The 22,434-nt window shown below is 44.5% G+C and overlaps 3 protein-coding genes and 1 long non-coding RNA gene across 11 annotated transcripts in view; 1 reads left to right on the forward strand and 3 right to left on the reverse strand.

The window, feature by feature from the left end:
- Positions 1–925: 925 nt before the first annotated feature.
- Positions 926–5,397, reverse strand: LOC109510090 (autophagy-related protein 16-1-like). 7 transcript variants are annotated; one of them, XR_002167065.1, is made up of 9 exons: positions 5,361–5,397; positions 4,683–4,937; positions 4,548–4,611; positions 4,377–4,458; positions 4,232–4,305; positions 3,709–3,748; positions 3,497–3,618; positions 2,932–3,438; positions 2,373–2,575 (listed from the first exon to the last, which is right to left on the reverse strand). XR_002167065.1 is itself a non-coding variant. In XM_019860160.1 (7 exons), the coding sequence occupies exons 2-7, from the start codon at positions 4,768–4,770 to the stop codon at positions 3,354–3,356; spliced, it is 645 nt and encodes a 214-aa protein (XP_019715719.1). In that variant the 5' UTR covers positions 4,771–4,937; positions 5,361–5,380; the 3' UTR covers positions 2,709–3,353. The 7 variants fall into 7 exon arrangements, 2 of the variants coding, with proteins under 2 accessions (XP_019715718.1, XP_019715719.1); XR_002167063.1 differs by having other exon boundaries at positions 3,497–3,748; positions 5,361–5,380; XR_002167064.1 differs by lacking the exon at positions 5,361–5,397 and having other exon boundaries at positions 3,497–3,748; positions 4,683–4,968.
- Positions 5,398–6,105: 708 nt separating this feature from the next.
- Positions 6,106–6,878, reverse strand: LOC109510091 (uncharacterized). The gene is made up of 2 exons (XR_002167068.1): positions 6,780–6,878; positions 6,106–6,246 (listed from the first exon to the last, which is right to left on the reverse strand). It is a non-coding gene; the product is annotated as an uncharacterized LOC109510091 (long non-coding RNA).
- A 141-nt stretch (positions 6,879–7,019) lies between these two features.
- edrf1 (erythroid differentiation regulatory factor 1) lies at positions 7,020–17,964 on the forward strand. 2 transcript variants are annotated; one of them, XM_019860149.1, is made up of 25 exons: positions 7,020–7,391; positions 7,932–8,146; positions 8,396–8,462; positions 8,539–8,664; positions 8,757–8,881; positions 8,975–9,113; positions 9,693–9,794; positions 9,870–9,991; positions 10,059–10,170; positions 10,238–10,385; positions 10,460–10,571; positions 10,653–10,764; positions 11,691–11,978; positions 12,069–12,140; positions 12,923–13,055; positions 13,137–13,328; positions 13,404–13,604; positions 14,326–14,541; positions 14,627–14,853; positions 14,963–15,121; positions 15,204–15,353; positions 15,865–16,018; positions 16,113–16,228; positions 16,614–16,768; positions 16,859–17,964. In XM_019860149.1, the coding sequence occupies exons 1-25, from the start codon at positions 7,308–7,310 to the stop codon at positions 17,019–17,021; spliced, it is 3,690 nt and encodes a 1,229-aa protein (XP_019715708.1). In that variant the 5' UTR covers positions 7,020–7,307; the 3' UTR covers positions 17,022–17,964. The 2 variants fall into 2 exon arrangements, with proteins under 2 accessions (XP_019715708.1, XP_019715707.1); XM_019860148.1 differs by having other exon boundaries at positions 12,923–13,328.
- Positions 17,965–19,079: 1,115 nt separating this feature from the next.
- LOC109510088 (disintegrin and metalloproteinase domain-containing protein 12-like) overlaps positions 19,080–22,434 on the reverse strand; it is a 76,138-nt gene continuing 72,783 nt past the window's right edge. The window contains exons 20-23 of the mRNA XM_019860150.1: positions 22,278–22,392; positions 20,933–21,193; positions 19,429–19,604; positions 19,080–19,288 (exon numbers count right to left, since the gene is read on the reverse strand). Coding sequence (XP_019715709.1) covers positions 19,237–19,288; positions 19,429–19,604; positions 20,933–21,193; positions 22,278–22,392 — 604 coding nt within the window. The 3' untranslated portion in view covers positions 19,080–19,236. The remainder of the gene's footprint in view (positions 19,289–19,428; positions 19,605–20,932; positions 21,194–22,277; positions 22,393–22,434) is intronic.

Raw genomic sequence — 22,434 nt, forward strand, 5'->3', positions numbered from 1 at the left:
GCTAGCCTAAGCTAAACCTACATACTGTATCCCCCAATAACATCAGTAGCATATAGCATTTTAAAAAAATCTATTTCGATTGTTTACATGTGGGTACAGTGTCGATTTTGCCGTGTAGGCAACAGAGGCACTTCAAATAATGAGTCTATTTTTTTTTATTTTATGTTTCATGATCAAGTGGTTGATGTCTTTTACAGTTGTGACAGTTTCGAGTTGAACGTATTAAGACGACGTGAGCGCTATCCTTGCAACTGTGAAACCGCAGCTAATTAATACTTGTGAGCCTCTCCTCTCCCCGATGAAGACTTAAGTAGCAGCTGCTGCCCCTGAAAGCACTCTGCAGGGAAAAGCAAGCAGCTTTTAGGCTGGGGGAGTGCTGCGCCTCCCATAAGTGCTTTTCTCACATTCGCTCCCGCGCGTCCCCCTCTGGAAATAGCTTTGTTCATCTCACATGTTCTCATTTGTATTGATGAAGAGCTAGTTGACTGCCTGGGTTTCTCTTATCCAAGAAATGAATTAAAAAAAAAAAAGCCAATTAGTCATTTTAAACAGGGCTATCTGACATCGTGCTGGTGCCCTCTGTTGGTGATAATTTGAACTGCTGGCAATGTCAACGTATACAATTTCTTTTTTTGCAATTGTTCAAGTCATACTCATTATGTTCAAATTTTACGCACATAAATATTGGATAAGTAGTTCATATCCTTTAACTAATTTGTCAAAACAGGAAGGTTAAGGTTATTGCTGGTTGCTGCTGATGGGCTGTATGTTGAATATCACACAACTAAAATTCTATAATGGGCGGCATGTTCTCTCTGGGCCTGCGCGGGTTTTTTCCGGGTACTCCGGTTTCCTCCCACATTCCAAAAACATGCATGGCAGGCTGATTGAACACTCTCAATTGTCCCTAGGTGTAATCACTATCTCTGATGAGCACAATGTGTTTTATTTACTTCTTTTCCTCATGGTGGTGATATTAAGAGGTGGGTTAAATCTTGCAAAATGCCCACTGAATGCCCAACGTTCCAAATCATCCAGTCCACCACAGCAGTTTACAGAGGTCTGGAACCCGCATTAAGATTGGCGAAGCCCAGCACTTCCATACTGTCATAGTCATCGTAAGTGTCTTGTCCGAACCACATGAAGTCTCCTCCATCCAGAGGCGCCTGCGCGCACTTCCTCTTGTGATCACGTGCAAAGCGCCGGGCCCTGGTGGGTTCCACGGTAGGTTGCGATGCAAAGTCAGCGCCGTAGACTGAATTTCTCTCAGTGGTGGGTGGGATCCCGTGTTGGCACAGGCAGAAATGTGACTTGTGCTGATTGATCTCCTCGGGACATTTTTTACGGCCTGCACCCTGACGGCATGAAACACAAAGTTTGGTTACACACTCTCAAAATAACTCAATGTGGGTGAGAAAGTGTCCAAGCCGCCTCTTGGGTCAATTTGAACCAACTTTCTGGGTTGTTTGGTACATTCGTTTTAAATGTTGTAAGTTTGAAGTGTAGGTAGGCAGGTAGATAGGTGTCGATACTCACATCATCGAAGACAATGATATTGTCATGAAAGGATAGCTTGTTGTCATGCTGCGAGACTGTATACGTCCTGGATTTCTGTCAAACAGTGAGACATTCAAACACACAAATACAAAATGAGAACTCTTGTAGGAGCTGCTGTAGGCCACGACTCACGCCAAGATGCTCACACGGAGCCAAATGGCCATTTGTAACTGTAGCACTCACTAGGCCACACCCCTTAAAGTTAAAAAGCCAATTTATTTCTTGACATTCTCTTTTTTTGTGTCTTTTGTTACGTTTTTGTACAATTTTTCTCAAGAACACAAACCATTTCATTTCCCCTTCCAATAGGATTTGAAACAATGACTAAGCAGTGAGGTTCGACACACATACATACCGGCCCCGGTCTCGTCTTGGTAAAGCGTTCAAAGTCAAAAGCTTGCGGCAACTGCGCGGGAATCTGAGTCAGCATCCTCCCGGTGCTTGTGGACAACTCCCGATTCCTCCCCTCGCTGGGCGCAGCATTTGGATGAGGAAACTGAGGAGAGTACGGGCCACAGCATTAGGTACACCTGAACCCTCACTAAAAAGTTGGGGGGGAAAACTCAAACGTGATGTCACATTTTGGCATATGGTAAAATAATGAATTGCAAAAAAAAAAAAAACAAACAAAAAAACCAACACACAAACTGTGAAGTATATAATTGACAGTGAGATATGAATCATAGTACATCGATCAGTGATTTTCTGTTGGTCATCCAACACCTCTGAATAAAATGCATTCCTTTAAAAACACACTTTTGTGTCCAACTGGATTATCCAGGGAAGGGTCAAAAATCAAAGTTGTCTTACCCAATTGCCATCGTTGCTCATTGGCGAATAACGCTTGCCACCTTTTACCATGCTGACAGTTTGACAGAGTAGTTTCAACTGCAAAACAGCACACACACACACGCACACCATCCAACCCAAGAGCTCGTGAAAACACTGGTGACTATGGAAACTGTGCATTCAACAACCAACGTGATATGTGCTCTCAGTTGACCATCGAGATGAGGAACTGGAATGCATAAGGGGGGTGGGGCAAATGAAGACGGCAATCACTACTTTCAACTAAAGAAATAAAGTGAATAGATGAATTACAATGCACTGAGATTTGACATCAGAAAGACACTATACTTAATAGAATAATGCTAATTTAGAAAATCGGTGAACTTTATTTCCATATTTCTCAGGACAGTTAGCTTATTTTATCTTACACAAACATTGAGCAATTTATTACCAAACACACCTTTTTTTTTAATTAAACATGTTTAATGGCTAATTTTCTTTACAGACATATTTCAAGCAAGGGATTAAAAATGCTAAAGGTTATTTTGTCCTTCTCTTTCAGCAAGTTATAAGTTGACAACTCACATGATGGAAATGAGACAAGCCTGTTGTAGATAAATGACAAATTGCATCACCTGGAAAACGCTAGTTTGTTTAAAAGTAACACTGAGAAGACCCTTGCAAAAATAATATGACTGAGGACATACATCCTGTGACATCAATTGTGTAATAAGGTGACACAAAGTCCTTTGATGAGGTGCGACTTCTTATTACATCATCATTGTGATCAAAATCAAAGACTGCAATACCTGTTAGAAATTATTAATCTGACTTGGACTACTTGCTAAACCTTAATCAGTTGATAACAGTCTTTTGACAAACGCCACACAGGAAGGCTCGAGCCAAGATTCAAACTCGGGACTTCTCTGTTGTGAGGCAGACATGCGAACCACTAACATGCTGCTGTCATCCATTACGAGGAAGCAACATTGATTTGAGCGTCACTTTTAAGAGTTGCTTGCGATGGGCTCACTGGCTTCCTTCTTGTTCTTGTACAGGTGCCTCTTCAAGTGCCTGGCCACACGCTGCCACCTGCAGAAAATCGCCTGATGAGTCTGGGAAATCATCTGATGTACGTCTTTGCGCGTACCTCTCCTGTGCGTCGTTGTACTTATTCAGCCGATCCGCCTCTTGTTTCTTCTCCTCCATCCACCGCCGCAGGAGATCTTCCTTCTCGCGCCAAGCCTGCGACAGCGCCTCCTTCAGGCCGCTCTGCTCCACGTGCAGGGTGGCCAGTTCTTTAGTCTGTTGCTCGATGGTGTACTCATGTTGATAAAGGGTCGCCTTCAGGGCGTTGCTTGCCTTAGCCAGAGTGATAGCCTCTTGGCGGTGGTGGGACACGCTGAATTGGAAGTGTCAAGAATTATTGATTAAGCCTACATTTGACATAAACAAAGGAAGAACTATCATAAAATTAAATGTGGAGGACTGCTGTTGAAACGTTACGAGCGCACAGGAAGTTGCACATGATCAAACTTGACAAACGGTTAGAAGCATCCAAAAACTATATGGGGGTACCGCAAGGATCTTTCCTGGGGCCACAACAATTTCGTTCTGATTTTATGAAACCATGAAATGGTTAACAACTACTACCATTTTGAAATATCCCAATCAGGACAGGGGAGGTTGCATACTATCAAAATAAACAAACACAACTTTACATGTGTGGTACCACAGGGATCTGTTCTGGGACCACAACTAATGAGTTAGTCCAAGGAATGTATGTGTTTTGGAATCCTACATTCCAGGAAGTAAGTTGAAATATTCCGACCAATACACATAAAGTTGCACCCCATCAAACCCACCGGCTGGAGGTCATTCTTACCGTGACTGCCAGTGTTGCAACTCAGCATCTTTCAGGTACAGGACGGTGGTCAAGTCCGAGACGGTCTGCGACAGCTAAAGAGACACAAAACAAGAAAATACCATGAAGGTGCTCCAGAAAATCAAAGTTCAATCTCTATTCTTACCTTTTCAGCAAGATGCTCACTTTCTCTGAGGCCAAGTTGAAGTAGTCTGACATTCTCCCCAACTTTTATTCCATCTTCTGAGCTGTACTAAGTCGATGTTGACATTTTATTTGTCAAGTGTCAACAAGTTGGGTAAATTACTACGACAAAATAAAAGTTGACATTTCTAACCTTGCTGACTGGAGATCTTTTAAAAACTGCCGGCGAATTTCAAAGCGTTCTTCCAATTGAGACACTAAAACATGAGTCAAGTCAAGCGTAGTAGATGCATAGAATGTATCAAATACATAAAATTGGGAATCTTACAGCTTGTATACACGCCCTCGTATGGAAGTTTCTCGGTTTGGTCTCTGAGTTGCAGTTGAGCACGCGCATGACTCTTCCAGCTGGCCATGTTACTTCACACATACATATCGTAAGTTTCCTCTTCTGACTCACCAAATTGAGTTTTTCTGAATCTTCCACGCCCGATTCTGTGGTAGCAGGACACAAAAGCTGATTGTTAAAACGCTGCCGTCAGCTGATGAATGCCCCGCCCACAGTTGGCACCGTGATCTCCACCTTCACACAATCAGCATCTGACTGAAATCATCGTTTTATAATTATGTAAATAATAGAAAGTAGTTGTAGAAGATAACACGATAGCCTGTTTGTTTTATTTTATGTTTTTTTTTGCGCGTATTTTTATTATTCTGTACTTCCGTTGAAAATACGGCTAAACCAAAATTGTTATTCATGTGTATTTTTTTCATTTGATTATTATTATTTTGTTTATTATTGTTTTTTTCTGTATTGTCTTAGTGTATAATATAATGACGTGCACAGTTTACCTTGGTTTTTTAAAAATATATGTAATAATTTAAAAAAAAAATCAGAAAATGTTTAAGGCAAACCAGCATAATTTAATATGATACAAAATGAGACATTGCATATTTTTAAAACGATAAACTAAAAATATATTACATAAACTGACCAATTTCCTACCAGTTCTTTCCAGAGGGAAGAAGAATATTCTCAACTCTTCTAGAACCAGGGCCTAACAAGTGCTTCCGGGTTCACGTTCTCCCGTATAACAATTTTATCTGGATTTAAATTAACATAGAATAAAAATTCCTTCTGTGTTATTGTATTTTTCGTAATTTTCAATGCTTGTATTTCATTTCATACGAATATTTTGGTAAACGAAATCATTTTTGGAAAAAGCGGAAGTTGCGTATCGTCATGAGACGCGACGCCAACTGGTCGCTTAGGGGGAGGAGGAGAAGCTCATTAGTTCATAATGTGGCGACTGCACTTTTCTAAGTTTGACAGCATGAAACGAAATAGTTTCCTTCAGCATTAACCCGAATCCCGTGGTCTTGTCCCCCGCATCCCTAACGTGTCCGATCTCCAGTGGCTGTGTAAGAGATTGTAGCATGCTAAGCTAGGAGACGTCAACTTTAGCTCCATTGATGATTGAAGTGTGTTGCCAGCTCCATGGAAAAGCTCGTCTAGTTTTTGTGGCTGTCCAGTATGAGCTCGTCAGATGGGTACACAGAGCCTGGGGATCATGCCCAGGAAGAAAACATCATCTCCACAGGAGACAACAACAAGCACATAAAATTGGGAATCTTACAGGTTGTATACACGCCCTCGTATGGAAGTTTCTCGGTTTGGTCTCTGAGTTGCAGTTGAGCACGCGCATGACTCTTCCAGCTGGCCATGTTACTTCACACATACATATCGTAAGTTTCCTCTTCTGACTCACCAAATTGAGTTTTTCTGAATCTTCCACGCCCGATTCTGTGGTAGCAGGACACAAAAGCTGATTGTTAAAACGCTGCCGTCAGCTGATGAATGCCCCGCCCACAGTTGGCACCGTGATCTCCACCTTCACACAATCAGCATCTGACTGAAATCATCGTTTTATAATTATGTAAATAATAGAAAGTAGTTGTAGAAGATAACACGATAGCCTGTTTGTTTTATTTTTGATCTCCACTTTCACACAATCAGCATCTGACTGAAATCATCGTTTTATAATTATGTAAATAATAGAAAGTAGTTGTAGAAGATAACACGATAGCCTGTTTGTTTTATTTTATGTTTTTTTTTGCGCGTATTTTTATTATTCTGTACTTCCGTTGAAAATACGGCTAAACCAAAATTGTTATTCATGTGTATTTTTTTCATTTGATTATTATTATTTTGTTTATTATTGTTTTTTTTGTATTGTCTTAGTGTATAATATAATGACGTGCACAGTTTACCTTGATTTTTTAAAAATATATGTAATAATTTAAAAAAAAAATCAGAAAATGTTTAAGGCAAACCAGCATAATTTAATATGATACAAAATGAGACATTGCATATTTTTAAAACGATAAACTAAAAATATATTACATAAACTGACCAATTTCCTACCAGTTCTTTCCAGAGGGAAGAAGAATATTCTCAACTCTTCTAGAACCAGGGCCTAACAAGTGCTTCCGGGTTCACGTTCTCCCGTATAACAATTTTATCTGGATTTAAATTAACATAGAATAAAAATTCCTTCTGTGTTATTGTATTTTTCGTAATTTTCAATGCTTGTATTTCATTTCATACGAATATTTTGGTAAACGAAATCATTTTTGGAAAAAGCGGAAGTTGCGCATCGTCATGAGACGCGACGCCAACTGGTCGCTTAGGGGGAGGAGGAGAAGCTCATTAGTTCATAATGTGGCGACTGCACTTTTCTAAGTTTGACAGCATGAAACGAAATAGTTTCCTTCAGCATTAACCCGAATCCCGTGGTCTTGTCCCCCGCATCCCTAACGTGTCCGATCTCCAGTGGCTGTGTAAGAGATTGTAGCATGCTAAGCTAGGAGACGTCAACTTTAGCTCCATTGATGATTGAAGTGTGTTGCCAGCTCCATGGAAAAGCTCGTCTAGTTTTTGTGGCTGTCCAGTATGAGCTCGTCAGATGGGTACACAGAGCCTGGGGATCATGCCCAGGAAGAAAACATCATCTCCACAGGAGACAACAACAAGCATGTAAGTAGAAAGATTTGCTGTATATACTGTGCTGGAAATCATTCCCTCACTGTAGTATATGTATAGCGTTATCATGGGATCACTCAAAATTCAAATAAAAACTAGTTTTCGAGCAATACTTGGGTCCGTCGTTTATTACATGTTTGCTGTCTCGTTATTACAGGATTAACGTCAGATTTGGACATTCGGTAATAAATATTGTACAAAGACCGTAAATACATTGTAGTATCATATTGTTTTTGAGATGGTTGCTTTTTCTAAAACTAATACAAGCAAAGCACTCTCTGTCCATATGTTTTGTGATCTGATGTGTATCTTATGAACGGTAGCAGACAGTTCGGTCCAAGACACAGAGGAGGGGGCACTGCACTAATTTGCACAATCCTTTTATTGCTCTTCTTGTAACTATCGGTCGTTCAATACGTTTCAAGATACACTGTGACCGTCTGTTGTTGCATTGTGGGATACATTGAGGTCCCAACATCATGTGTGTTTGATTTTGCTTCGGTTTAACACGCACTTGCTTTGTTGCTTGTGAAGGACTCGGCGATATGCTCAGAAAGTAGCAGCAGTAAAATCAAGAGCTGTGCTGTGGTCAAGTACTGCGCCGCCCCACCTGCCAGCACGTATGCCCTGTTGCAGGAGAAGACCGACCTCAAGCTGCCCCCTGCCAACTGGCTGAGAGAGAACGCCCAGCTAGGCACCGCTGGCACCACCGTGTTGGGCTCCAGCAGCAAGGGCAAGCCGTTTTCAAGGTGGCTGATGTCATTCTGTGGTGGGATAGAGAAACTTGAACCAGTCAAAATATACCTCCTGTATAATTATTTACGTACTACAATTTTATGTTCAATGACCGATGGTGGCAATGTTTAGTGACAGGCAGAACTGTTAAAAGCCTTTTCCACTAGATGGCAGTAAGTGCATAATGTGCCCACTTCTTGTGACACTTTAGTTCAGGGGGTGTGCTGTGAGATTTGATGCCTCAAATACTTTTTTTGGGACAGTTTTGGAATGGCGTATGACTTTATCGACTGCATCGGGGATGACGTCGACGTCGTGTCAGATTCAGAGGTCCGTGGGACAGGCCGCACCTTGACTTAAGCGTCTCTGCAAACACGCCGTTAATGCCAAGCGTCCTCCCCGACAGAACATCAAGAAGCTGTTGAAAATCCCCTACAGTAAATCGCACGTCAGCATGGCCGTCCACCGCGTGGGTCGCACCCTCCTCTTGGATGAGCTGGACATCCAAGAGCTCTTCATGAGATCCTCGCAGGTCCTGCCGTTTACCGTCCAATCCCATCTGCCACCTGTGGAATGGCATGAAAGAAAAGAGCCTGGAAAAAAAAATGTTGGTCTGCGTTGTAGACGGGCGATTGGACGTGGTTGAAGGACTTTTACCAGCGGTTGATGGATCAGAAGTGGCAGAGAAAAAAGAAGAGCAAAGAGCATTGGTATCAGAAAGCCATCCTGTCCAAGTTCCTCTACTACAGGCAAGTGTGTCAAATGACTCCAAACAATCAGGAGGAGCTTTCATGTCATTGAGCAGTTCGTCTTAATCGTCAAAACGTCTGCGTTTCTTGCAGTATTAACGGCGACTGCGCCGCCGAGCCGGTCGCGGAGAACCTGAACGACGACGAGGAGTGCGGCGGGCGGGACTTCGGCTCGTCGTGGCCGACCGCTTTCACCAGCTCCGACGCGGAAGAGTCGGCTGCTTGTAAACAGGTCCATTGATAATTTGACATAGCTCCATCACATTGCGGCAGGCGGGCGATGGAGACATTGCAAGGGGGGAAAATCCACGAGGAACGGATGCCTCAGGATGGGGGTAGAGCACCACATGAAGCTTTTCACCTCAATGTAGTTCCTTTGCTTGAGGATGCCACAAGAGGGCAGCAAAGCAATACTTTTAAGTTAGACATGGTGAAATTATTATTTTTTTTGCTGATGTACGCCATTTTTTAAGACAGTTTTTTTTTTAAAGACATTAACACATTACAAAATAAGATAAAAACTTGTGCCCCCCTCACCCCCCCCAAAAAAAAGAGCAAAAAAAAAAGATTTTTGTAGATCTATTGCTTATTATATATTTTCTATCTGATTAATTGTTCATCAGAATTTTGCTCTGCGAGATATTGGAATTGGCATCGGCCTAAAAAAAAATTTAAAAATTCCGTATCAGTTGGGCCTTGTTTTATTGTATTTTTTCATACGGTCTCTTGGATTGTCAGCTATGGAGGGTGGGTCTGGAAAGTATCCATCACCGTATTCCAAAATGAATTTGTGACTTCTCAAATGTTTTAGGAACGCGTCCCCATGGACAGCAAATTTGCTTTAGGCCAGGTGACGTCGGCGCCCCAAGAGCAAAACCTGCCAGCGCTCTTTAATGAAGGCGAAAACAGTCAGGTCAGTTCTTTTGGTCCGAGCGGACGTGATTGAACTTCACGGTTGAACGCCTTTTTTTTTTTTTGTACTCGACAGGGTTTAAGGAATGACTTTGTGCGAAATATCATGTGGACCTTTGAGGACATTCATATGTTGGTTGGCTCCAACATGCCGATTTTCGGAGGCGGGCGCTACCCGGCTGTCAGCCTCAAACTCAGGTTGGAATTTGGGATGGAATTGTTGGTTAAAAAGCAGCACGTGTTAAGACCCCCCCCCCCCTCCCAGGGACAACAACAAACCCATCAATATCCTGACCGGTATCGACTACTGGCTGGACAATCTGATGTGTAACGTCCCCGAGCTGGTCATGTGCTTTCACGTCAACGGTATCGTTCAAGTAAGCATCTGAATTTGGGTCCCTTTTGTCAGCCGGCCGTTGTTCCATTTCAATCTGCGTTTCGCAGAAATACGAGATGATAAAAACAGAGGACATCCCCCATCTGGAGAACTCCACTTTTTCCACCAGGGTCGTGAAAGACATCGCTCAGAATATTCTTTCTTTCCTCAAGTCCAACTGCACCAAAGAGGGTCATACCTACTGGCTTTTCAAAGGTAGCGGAGGAGGGAATTAAACATTTGAAATGCGCGGACATGTTTCTAAACAATCGCCTGTCCCGTATCGTTAGCGAGTGGGAGCGACATCGTCAAGCTTTACGATCTGACGACACTGTGCGAGGAGGCCGAAGAGGAGAAGAGCCACAATCCCTTCACGCTTCCCGTGGCTGTGTTGCTTTACAAGTAGGAAAATGTCTTTATTTGGTACAAAAAAAGCAGGGGGTGAGAAAAAAACTGCCCTGACTGGTTTGCTTTGCGCTTCAGGGTGGCATGCAACCTGATGCTCAAGGCCCGAGAAAACAGAAAGCACTACGGCACAATCCGAACTTTGCTTTTAAACTGCGTCAAACTTCTGGACCAGGACAGGCATCCCCAGGTGAGCTTCCTTTGCGTCACTCCGCAGTGGTACTTTTCTTTCAACTTCAGATAGGCAGACATTTGAGTGAAGTGGGACGGGGACAGGGGGGTGCAATTAAGGTACGTCGATGCCCTCTTATTTGGGCAAGGAGAGCCATGGTTGCCATAATGAGAACACTTGCAAGGAGCTGCCGTAGAGCAAAACTCAAGCATGGATGCTCACACTGAAATTGCCGGTGAAAAACAACTCCAGCTCTTGACGTGACTCACTCATGCCCTTTAAAGTCACACAAATACTACAGTAAGTACAATAAATACACTTTGTAGAACCAGCCTTTTTTTTGTAACTTCTATGATGGGTTTTTTTTCGTATTTTTTTTTTACACTTGTTTTTTTTTTGTTTATTAAAACACATTACCCAAAAAAAAACCCCCAGATATTTTTTTCCTGCCTCCTCTCCCCCAAAAACAAAAAATGTTATGTTTTTTTTACGTAAGTAGCATTCATTCTTAATACTGCCCTTTATAAAACAAAAAAATGGCAATATTAAATTTGAGATAAAGTTTTTGCCACATTTTTTGTTTGACTTCAGCAGACGTTGCACCGCTCCTTTTTGACCATGTTCATCTTGGCCACTTGGGGGCAGTATAATGCTGACTTTAAGACAGTCAGCTGCACTCATTGTAGTCATTTCTTACAAATGTTTAGATTTTTTTTGGGGGGGGGTTTGTCCATCTATGGCGTTGAGCATTATTTGCTAGCATTAAGCTAAACAGAATTAATTTAAGATAAAAGCTATGTGGTTGTGTTAAACACTCAATGTGTACTTCTCTTTGTTTTATGTTTGGTTTGACAACGATTACTGTACTATCAAACTAAACATAAAACAAAGAGAACAACTCCACAAATCCGTCCCAATCTCACCCTCCCCCCCCACCCACACAGATCATCGCCTCGGCCCACTACATGCTGTCCGAGCTTTTCCAACTCGATGAACCTCAGGAGGAGGACGACGACGGAGGCGAGTCTTTCCGGGCCTGCGGCTCAGAGGACAGCTATAGTAACGATGACCGCGAAGAGGAAGACGACGACGACGACCTGGAGGACGAGAGCGACGACAGTAGCTCGGAGAATCACGGCCGCATGCAGGACGCCAGTAAAGCCGTGGCGGTCATCCGCTCTGTCGGAGAACTGTCGGTCCCGGAGAAATACAAATCCACTCAGCTGATTCGAGTCAGTTTATTTATTTATTTTTTTCCATTTTGCTTTTTCATCACCTGTACGTTAAATATTTTACGTTTTTTTTTTTGTCTGTCTCTGCAGCCGGGTTGCGCTTTCCCCATCTCACAAGACAAAGAGGAGCGATGCAGACATGTCCTCAACTATGTGCTGAAGGCAAGTCTGCGGGATATTGAACGTTTTTAAGAAGGCAGGGTGCCTAAAAGAAATTCGACACAGTGCCGATGCAGTTAAAGCGCAGTCCGTTCATTTTCACCAACAAATTAACAGTTGATTTTTGTTCTGTTTCTAAATAGGATTTTTTTTCCCGTCCATTGTTGCAAATAAGAGTTCCTGTGGATTTTGAAAAAGTTTTTTAAAAAGGCGTTGAATACTCGAATCTAAAAAAATAAGGGATTAAATGTCATTAAAAAATGTGAAATCAGAAAAGTGTTAAAATTTAATTTTATTTTATTTGAATTTGTTTTTGTATCAAAAAGAAGATAAAAATCAAACGTTTAGTGCACAGTCAATTTGGAAGAGGATGTTTAACCCTAAAAAAAAAAATGGCCACAGTCTAAATAGAGTAAAATTTTACACTGAAAAAAATTTGAGGCAATATGTACTGGAAAAATCCTTGTAAGGTTGTTTTTTTCCCCCACTAAAAAAAATCTCAATAAATTTAACAAGGAGAGGTTTTTTTTTTGGTAAACGTGACTTGCATTGTATTTGTTTATTAAAAAAAAACAAAAACAAAACCTCCAAACCCCCAAAAGCACACCAAAGTATTTGGTGTGTTTACCCTGGGACCAAATCCCGTCTTTTTAGCGTAAAATATACTCGAGCAAAATGTTCTGCGTACACCGCCGTTGAGTCAATAAATGCCTCGGGCAGTATTTAAGGAAAAGTGCTATTTTGGTATGACGGTTTGATTGGAGTGGCCGCATAACACCGCACAGGGTCTGAAGGCCGTTGATGGCAGCATCAAGAAGGAGAGCGAGCTCCCGGCCGTGGACCCCAACACGCCCATCCCTCTCAAGTACGAAGACGGAAGCGCCGTGGAAAAAGGCGTCTCTCCTTTCCTCGAAAGAGGTCACCATCTGATCGCGCATGATGCTAGCAAGACAATCGAAACTTTTGGGTTCTTACCCCTCACGTGGTCTGTTGTCTCAGTGGGGCATTCGCAGGCGGACCAAAAGCATCCGACGCGCTCGGGCATGATTCCCGGCACCTGGCAGCACCAGATGAAACTGCAGCTCTTCCTCAAGGCCTCCAAGGCGTACTACGTGCTGTCCGACGCCGCCACCAACCTGCTGAAATACGGCCGAGCCTTGCGCTACATCAAGCTGTCCCTGCAAAGCTACGGTAAGCTCGCTGAAAGCAAAGTCCAGAAAAGGACTGCTCATCACGTCGCCATCCTCGCCGTGTCCCCCCTCGCAGATGCCTACTGCGCTATCGGAGGCACGCTCCACCCGCAGGCGCTCCTTTTCCACAGCCACTGCCTCTCGCTGTGTGGCGACATCCAGCTGATGTTGGCCCAGAATTCCAACAACAGAGCCGCGTACCAGGAGGAGTACAGCTACCAGACCAAAGAGGACCAGGAGATCTTACACAGCCTACATCGGGAGAGCAGCTGCCAGGGTCAGCGACGCCGGCACAATCCAACGTGTTCCCAGACCAGGACAATAAAGTCTCAGTTGGTGACTGAAGGCCCCGCAAAATGTTTAGAATTGCCGGTATTAATCGTTTAAACTAGGCATGGGCGAGCATCTTGATACCAGGTGTCGGTATCGTGCCGATACTGGCCTTATTTTCAGGTATCGGTCTTCGTTAAGGATGCCGATACAAGCCGTGTGACACATTGGTGACATATTAGTTCACCATTATGTCTCCATTCTTTAATTGAAATTATATGTATCAAAAGTATCAACGGTATCGGTACTTGGTGAGTACTCAAGAGTGAATACTCCAACTGCTATAGGTCTGACAAAAAGTGTTCTTGAACAAGTTTAAATTATAAATATACACCGAACACATTTCCACTTTATGATAAATGGCCAACTGTTTTTCATTTTTAGGTCAGCAACATTTCATACTTAAATTTAAACTGCGCATAGCAGCGGTTAGCTTGACTTCTTCTTCCCAACAGTGTAAATAAGCAGGTACTTGGGAGGAAAAAAAAAAATCCCGCAAGCATTTTTTTGAACTGAGGTGCTCAAATTACTCGAGGACCCATTTTCAGCCCAAATTAGATGTAAGCATGTGCCTTTAAGAGGCGGGGCTTGCGGGTGTGACTAATTTGTGAATCTTAAACCGCGACTAGTCGGTCCTCAGTACTCACACTTCCAATTTGAACACTCAGCGTTCAACATGGCGACCGACCTGGCCACCGACCTCGAGTACCAGCTGTTTGTGAGCAGCAAGTGCTACGAGGCCGCCTACGAGCTGCTTGTCTCGCACGCCTTGAAGGAGGAGGCGTCGGATCAGCTGGCTCAGGTGCTGAAGCGGCTGGGGAACATCCGCAATGAGATGGGCGTCTACTATATGAACCAGGCGGCGGCCATGCAGACGGAGCAGGGTGAGACCCTTCAAACCAAAAACCGACGACGTCGGGTGTTTCTCGCCAGCAATCCACCCTGACTTTTTTGGGGTGGGGGGGGCAGTCAAGACCTCGGTGTCCGCCGCCGAGCAGGAGATGTGGAAAAAGAGCTTCGCCTTTTTCGAGAAGGGCATGAAGGACTTTGAGGCCATCGGGGACAGCACCAACAAAGCGCTGCTGCTGTGCAACACGGGCAAGCTGATGAGGATCTGCGCCCAGGCCCACTCGGCCGTCTCCGTGGACGACAGCAGAGGGGAGTTCTCCCCGGAGGAGGCGCTCTACTACCACAAGGTCACGCTCAAGTCCCGCATCTCCCCTCGCTCCACGGTCAACAATTGCAAAAGTCCGACACAGCCGTACTGATATTTGGCACTTTCCTGTCTTTTGGCAAAATAACCAGGCCATCGACTACTACTTGCGTGCCATGAGGTCATTGTCATGCCGAGAGAACCACCAGCCAATTTGGGACAGCGTGAACTGGGAGCTGTCCACGACGTATTTCACACTGGCCACACTTCTGCAGGACTACGCGCCTCTCTCAAGGAAGGCTCCGGAACAGGTTATCACCTCACTAGGTCACTTCGGATTCAAAACCACCAACTGATATCAATCACGTCTTAAAAAAAATTTTTTTTTTTTAGATTGAGCGAGAGGTGACGGAGGCCATGATGAAATCGCTCAAATACTGCGACCTGCACACCGAGTCCGCCCGCCAGCTGCTGTACCAGTACAGAGCGGCCACCATCCACCACCGCCTGGCCTCCATGTACCACAGCTGCTTCCGGAATCAGGTGGGCTAACACCAGCGATGGCTTCCCTCGACCAAATCTCGGCGTTACCGACAAAAATTGCGTTGAACCAATCATGTCCAGCCAGCCATTTTTCTATCGTACTTGTCGTCATTCGGGTTGCGGCCGAGCTTGAGCCGATCCCAGCTGACTTCGGGCAAGAGACGGATGCACACCATCACTTTTTTTTGCCATCATTGACCCCCTGTCGCTTTGAAATTACAAAAATTCAAAGCGATTTTTTTTTTCTCTCTAACTGCTCCCAAGTTACACTTCGGGTTGCAAAAGTGTGTAAAACGCTTCAAAAAATTAATTTTTTCCCTGTTTACTCACTACTTGTTTATTTAGTATTGTTTTGTGATTAAAAAAAAAAAAAAAAGCAATATCACCTGAGCAGGATTGATGCACCTACTTTTTTGGAAACCCATATTATTTAATCGCGCCATTTCCCCCCCCCCCCCTCCACTTCACTCGAGCGGACGTCCAGGTTTAACATGTGCAAACGTCCATCTAGGTGGGCGACGAGCGCTTGAGGAAGCACCACCGCAGCCTGGCCGAGCTCCACTACAGCAAGGCCGTGTATTTGTTCCTCAGCCTCAAAGATGCGCCGTGCGAGCTGCTCCGCGCCTTACTGGAGAGGGTGGCCTTCGCCGAATTCACCATGGCGGGTGCGTTCCCCGGCAATCTACGAGTCTTGCTACTTGGATTGTGGCGCTTTAAATTCAATGCCTCCGCTCTGCGTTTTTGTGTCTCGCCCCGTAGCTCAGAACAGCAGCACGGCCAAGCAGAAGAGCCTGACTGCCGCTTTGGAGATCATGGCGGAGACTCGCTGCGCCTTCCAGATGATTCACAAAGAACTGCTTGAAGAGCAGACCGAGGTTGTGTAGCAAGACCCACCGGGTTGCCGTCTAATGGCAAATTCTACAAAAAAGATTCAACACGGCCTACGGCATAACTAACTCTTTGATGTCATCAGCAGGAATCATAACAAGGATTTTATGTCTCTTTTTTTTTTGTAATACATTAATTCTATTTACCAAAAATATTAAAATAACCCCCACTCCCAAATTGGGTTGTTTTGGGGGGTGGCGGAACGGATTAATTCAATTTCAATTTATTTAAATGGATAATTCGGTTTTCTTATTCAAGTAACTTGACATGGGCACAGAACCGCAGTATTTGTCATCAGCCCATTTTGCATAATATGTCCACCAGGTGGTGCTGCGGCACTCACCTCTCTTTTGTCTCTTCCGTGATGCGCAGGGAAGCCACGCAGCTCTTCCGGGATCTTCGGGTTGCCCTGCGCCAGGACTGAACCTCCAGGAAGTGACCAAGCTGACCGCTCTGTTTGAGTCGCGCTTCTCCGATCTGCTCCTGCAGCTCATCAAACTCATGACTAAAACCAAACGCAAACCCAGGTGAGGACCCCCCACCCCCTGAAAAAACAAAACTAGTTTTGCATCCTCCGATTGACACGCCGAGAGCCTCACAATTTTTTTGACGTGCAGCAAAAAGGACGAAGAGCTGCTGCAGAGTTACAAGAACGTTTACTCCAAGCTGCTGCGCTGCGACAAGAACATGCCTCTGCTCGCCCGCGTCGGCCTGTACGCCGAACTACTGCACCAGCTTACGCCCAACGCCGACAGCTACGACGCTAACGTGCCATCGTGACGACGCCTTCATTAGATATTACGGACTGAAAAACTACTTGCACATTTTTGAAGACGCTAGATTTGTGTTTCAAGTTGTACGGTTTATCCGATACTCGCACATTTTTAGGCATATTCAGCTTTCGGGTGAAATTTCAAATTTGCAGCAGGGATTTATAACAACACACCAAAGCTTCTCTGACCTCATCAGTACAGCACTAACATGAGTCATTCTACGCAGAGGATAAAGACTATAGCGAGTACTGTGATACTGTCTGCATACTTGTTGAACCGTTTCTGTTCGATCTGTTGCTGAAGGTGTGAAAGCAGCGCAACATCGATGCGAGTGAGCATTAGCATGAAGCTAGTGGTGCCTTTCTTTAGGCAGCTTTTTGGCCATTTTTAAATACACCAGAGCGTTATTCCCTTTGTGTTAAGTTTGACGATAAATTTCCACTGAGCGTGGCACGAAATTGCTTGAGGCCTCCTTTTTTGATGAATTGTTCACTATTTGTCAAACCGCTGCTTGTTTTGAAGCGCGTCGAGTTGAATTCACCGAGTCACTCGTCTCTCAAGGCACCACTGCACAGAAACGACATGACAAAGAGTGGCACATACCATCCAAGCGACTTTCGGTGATGCAAGCCATAAGGAGAGCCTTTGCCTTTCATACGAGAGAGACCCAGTGAGGGTGTGATTTTTGCGGGCATCCCGCTCTCAGATCATTACGTGCATGATGTCAGCGTGACAATTTTCGGGAAAGGACTGTCGACGCGGCAGTGCTGTCTGTGCTCAATCAAGAATGATTTTTATTATTTTTGATAACCAGAGCTTCCGTTGGTGCTGGGTGATTTTTTTTTTTTTTCATGTTGCTTTCTCAAAACCAAAACAGTGCAATTATGTAAAAATGTGTCAATATTGGGGCATGTTTGCTGTGATATGGAAATAAACTTTTTGGAATGTGATTATTGTGATTATTTCCCCTCCTTTTTTTGAATTTTTGGAGACCGTATATATTTTTTTGTGTGTAGATTTAACGATGTACTTGTTTGCATGTTTAAAACAAAGCAATAGAAATGGCATTCGGTGTCATGTCATCCCCTGTAATTGCTCACGAGGCGTTAAATTAAAAAAAGCAATGGGTATTTTTTTAACGTCAATGTTTGGTGATTTTGATTTGGTCCAATATGAGGCCTGGTCAAAACTCTTGTGTGGGATGAGATTTGTAATCACTCGCCTTTTGCAGAAGGTGGCAGTGTGGTACCGAATGCTCATGTTCCTGGGACGGGGGAGGGGCGGGGGTATATAGAGAGAGAGAGAGACTCCAAAATGGCAAAAACAGAAGCCATACACATATGCAGTGGCCCTTGAATGGCTTTTGTAGCCTTTATGTAAATAAAACACACACTTGGGATGTAGAAATGGCTAAAATTTGAACCAGAATTGCGCGCCGTATGTTTTCCTACTCGCACGCAACACTGTACACGATTGGAAAAAGTCAAATTGAGGTCGAGGAGGAAACACAACCAAAAATCCAAAACGCGATGCTGTGGTGAGAAAAATTTTGCCGGACACGCGTATGGAGAAAAATAAATACATTAAAAATGCGGATCACATGATCACCCCGCTCGGCTGTAAATTAGAAAGTCATTGTCAATATGTATCCGTTTACTTCAACGGCATCACGCGTGGAGTAAAATTTCAAATGTCTTCATTCTGCATCCAATTAGTTCCTTTTTGGCTGAATTTACACACACTTGATTTTGCACATTGAAGGAGGACAAAGTGACCTTGGGTCCCTTTTGTCCTTGCATCGACAGTTATAAAACACACACATTTTGCTTTCTAAATGTATAAAACGCCTCCTACATAAGCGTCCAATCTTCCTAGCGCGGAAGAGTGCGACAAATAAAATAAATAGTCCATTGGTACCTGAGCGAGGACAAGATAGAGCACCTTTAAGTGGGAGAGCACCACCGACCACGTGATGTCAGCGTCTTAGTTTTTTTTTTTGCTTCCAAATGTCCCAAAAAGTGTCTCTCACACACACACACACACACACACACACACACACACACACACACACACACACACACACACACACACACACAAAACTATTCCGCCGCTCTTTTTACACAGGGCGTCCATTGTAGGCGCAGCGACCAGTCCAGCTGAGCCTCCGTGATGAATTAGTGCAAATAAAAGAAAGAGAGAGACTCGCTCCACCTGGGAGATGCTCAGCAGTTTTTGGGGCTCTTTGGTGGTCTGTAGGGCAACACTGGTGCGGGTCTGAAAGCAAAAAACAAAAAAAAACCAAAACGCATTTTTAATGTTAGACATGATGACGGGACTTGAATAGGCGAGTTAAAGAAGCAGTGAAATGATAAATCCACATGAACTCGACATTGAATGATGACGTTCGGACCGACCTGCTGGGGAAGGGGATTGCGGGTGGCGGTTTGGGCACAGTGGGGATGGGGACGGGCAGCGGTCCTCTCCCGGGGACGTGCAGGCCCAACGCGGAGGCGCCGTGACCCAGGCGAGCGCTTCGGCCCAGCGGGTCGGCGGGAAGCGGCTTCTGCGGAGGACTGGGCTTGTCTGAGTCCTGCGGTTGAACAAGCAGTTCAGAGTTTTGTTTGATGCAGAGTCAGAAAAATGCAGTTTCCACACTCAGTTGTGAAACTCTTCTTGGGGTGTGTTGCGATGACTGGATTATACTGCCTCCAGGTGGCCAAGGCGGGAACAGCAACCACATCAATTGAATTGAAGCAATAAATGCGGCAACCGCCACACCACCACCCCAAAAAATCAAACCAAAAAAAAAACCATGTTGAATTCTTTACATTCTATGTCATTATTCTTCTTATTTTTTTTATTTTTTTTAAATATAATATCACTGGGGGGGCACGCTGGGTGAGTGGTTAGCATAAGGGTGTCGAACTCATTTTTGTCACGGGCCAGATTTTAGTGCCAGTTTCACTTGGAGGGCCGTTATGACTGTACCCCAAAAATGCAGTTTCCACACTCAGTTGTGAAACTCTTCTTGGGGTGTGTTGCGATGACTGGATTATACTGCCTCCAGGTGGCCAAGGAAGGAACAGCAACCACATCAATTGAATTGAAGCAAAAAATGCGGCAACCCCCACACCACCACCCCAAAAAAATCAAACCAAAAAAAAAAAAAAAACAGCTGGGATAGGCTCTAGCAGAGCTCAAATCAGCGATTTGAGCTCTCCGGATCTAAAGTCCAGAAATAAATGTGTGAGGATAAAGCGGATCAGAAAATGGATGGATGGATGGATAATATTAATGAGTGACTTTTTGTATTAAAAACCAAAATGTGTTTTTTTTTTTTGGTTTCTAGGAGGCTGAAACAGGCTAAATGGCAATTGTTTCATCTCAATGGGGATCGGCGATTTGAGCTCTCCGGATCTAAAGTCCAGAAATAAATGTGTTTTTTTTTTTTTCTCTCTCTCTCCGTTTCAGTGTTGACACAATACGTTGCTGCAACACTGACATAACGCGCTGGAAAGGCAACGAATGTTCTGCACGGACGTGATTGGCCTTCAAAGAAGCCTTTCCCAATCACGAATATCAGCAGTGACAGAGGCTGCGTCACGTCTCACGGTAAGCGGCTAAACACATTTTCCTTCGAGGGTTGCCGCTCGGCTCGCACCCGCTGCCCTTTTGATTGAATCTCTTATCCGCTGTGTGACACGGCGTCTCTCCGCTTGATTAGAACCTGACCACTCTGCTACCGGCGCCTTGTTTTGCAAAACAGGGCGTCCTTTTTAGGAGGCAGACAGCCTTTCAGCTGGCTTAAATGACCATTTAGGACACAAGTCTCGACGCATTGCATCTTGGGAACTCATCGTCAGCCATCCGAGAGCGTACGTTTCACACCATCTCTGTGCTCACATGTTGTAGACATACCTGGCCCAGTTGGTAGGATGCGGGCTGGCGGGGCAGACTGAGGAAAGGCGGCACGGCGGGCGGCGACAGAGCACTGGCGGCGCGTTCGGCCGGGGGCAGCCTGTGTCGGGTCGGCAGAGGAGGCAGCGTGGGCTGGCCCACGCTGAGTGACACGGGCATGGGCTGGCTGATGTGGAGCGGCTGGTAGAGCGGCAGGCGGCGCAGGCTGTGCGAGTGGAACTTGTGCGGCGGGAGCAGAGGCTCAGCACTCAGCAGGGACGGCTAGGTGGAAAAAAAACACTCCGTTTTGTGATTGATACGTCATATTTTCATCGTAGAAATACTTATTTTTTGTGTTTGGGGTGGAAATGGGTGTAAATCGAAAGTACAGATGATATACTGGTGATGAGATCAGATTGCAGCAGGCAGCGAAAGTCTTTCACATCCAACAACTCCCCACTCACTACAGGTTATTCTCCAGGGCTCCGTCCTGGGGACCCTGGTCTTCACTGGCAACGCCCCCAAACTCTGGGTTTCATTTTCCATAAAATCAAAAATCACTTAATTCCTTTGCGGATGACACCAAGCTCTACTAACCCTACAAACCACACAACTCATTTCCACACTCACATTTGACGACATGTTTCAGTTTTGTGTTTGACACGCCACCTTTTAAAACTATGGATCCTGATTCTTCTGCACTTTGGGATCGAAATCGCTGTCGATCCAAAGCAAGAATGAATAATTGTTTTCTTCAAGCAGATGCAGAGACCAGACTGCAGGCAGCTGATGTCCCTCACAAGTGACAGCTCTCAATTCACCACAGGTATTCCTCAGAGCTCTCTCCTGGGGTCCTTGCTCTTTGTTATCAATGTCCCCACACCCTCTGCCATTTCGCCTAAATTCAGTTTTCATTTTAATTGCTTCGCAGATGACATCAAGCCTTCCCTAGCCTCCAAACCAAACATCTCATTTCCACCTTCCTCCCTCATCTCATGCTTGTCTTCACAAATCATATGATCTACGATGACATCACGAAGCGGAGAACATACAAATCCACTTGTGTGAATGAGTGCATGTCATCAAAGTTTACAACATTAGAGTTGACGTTCAGAAAAAGTTGCTAACATATGTACGGTCTGTAATAAATTCTGCGTGTCATGATCAAAACGTGTTTTCATTGTCTGCTGCCAACATTCATCACCTCTGCCGACTTGCTATGAAGAACGCTTTTCGAAGCTCATCTCAACGGAATGCGTCTCTGTCAACTTCATTCATATTTCCTTTTTAGGGGAGGCTGAATTGATGACAGGAAGCGCACATTCCCAAATGGATCCGCCAAAAATAAATCAATAAAAAGACTCACCTTGTAGATGCTGGCTCCCAGTCCGCAGGGTTTGGGGGGAGGTTTGCGCTGTGGTAATGGTCTGCACGTGAACTGTGTCCTGGCTGGGCTGGTGGGCCTCTTGGCCTCGATGGATCTGCAAAAGGTCATGAAAAGGTCACCAAAATACTTTATAAGA

This window comes from Hippocampus comes, unplaced genomic scaffold (genome assembly GCF_001891065.2).
Source record: "Hippocampus comes isolate QL1 unplaced genomic scaffold, H_comes_QL1_v1.1 scaffold39, whole genome shotgun sequence".
In the NCBI taxonomy this organism is placed as follows: Eukaryota; Metazoa; Chordata; class Actinopteri; order Syngnathiformes; family Syngnathidae; genus Hippocampus; species Hippocampus comes.

Bases quoted from the DNA above. Each gene is read 5' to 3' on its own strand.
- edrf1 (XM_019860148.1), top strand. From the start codon at position 7,308: ATGAGCTCGTCAGATGGGTACACAGAGCCTGGGGATCATGCCCAGGAA. The intron at 8,147-8,395 runs GTGGCTGATGTC...TTTTTGGGACAG, and splicing joins AAGGGCAAGCCGTTTTCAAG to TTTTGGAATGGCGTATGACT. The intron at 13,329-13,403 runs GTAAGCTCGCTG...CCCCCCTCGCAG, and splicing joins GCTGTCCCTGCAAAGCTACG to ATGCCTACTGCGCTATCGGA.
- LOC109510090 (XM_019860159.1), bottom strand. From the start codon at position 3,065: ATGTCACAGGATGTATGTCCTCAGTCATATTATTTTTGCAAGGGTCTT. The intron at 2,446-2,538 runs GTTGGTTGTTGA...GCTGTTTTGCAG, and splicing joins CAACTGAGAGCACATATCAC to TTGAAACTACTCTGTCAAAC. The intron at 2,054-2,367 runs GTAAGACAACTT...TACTCTCCTCAG, and splicing joins TGAGCAACGATGGCAATTGG to TTTCCTCATCCAAATGCTGC.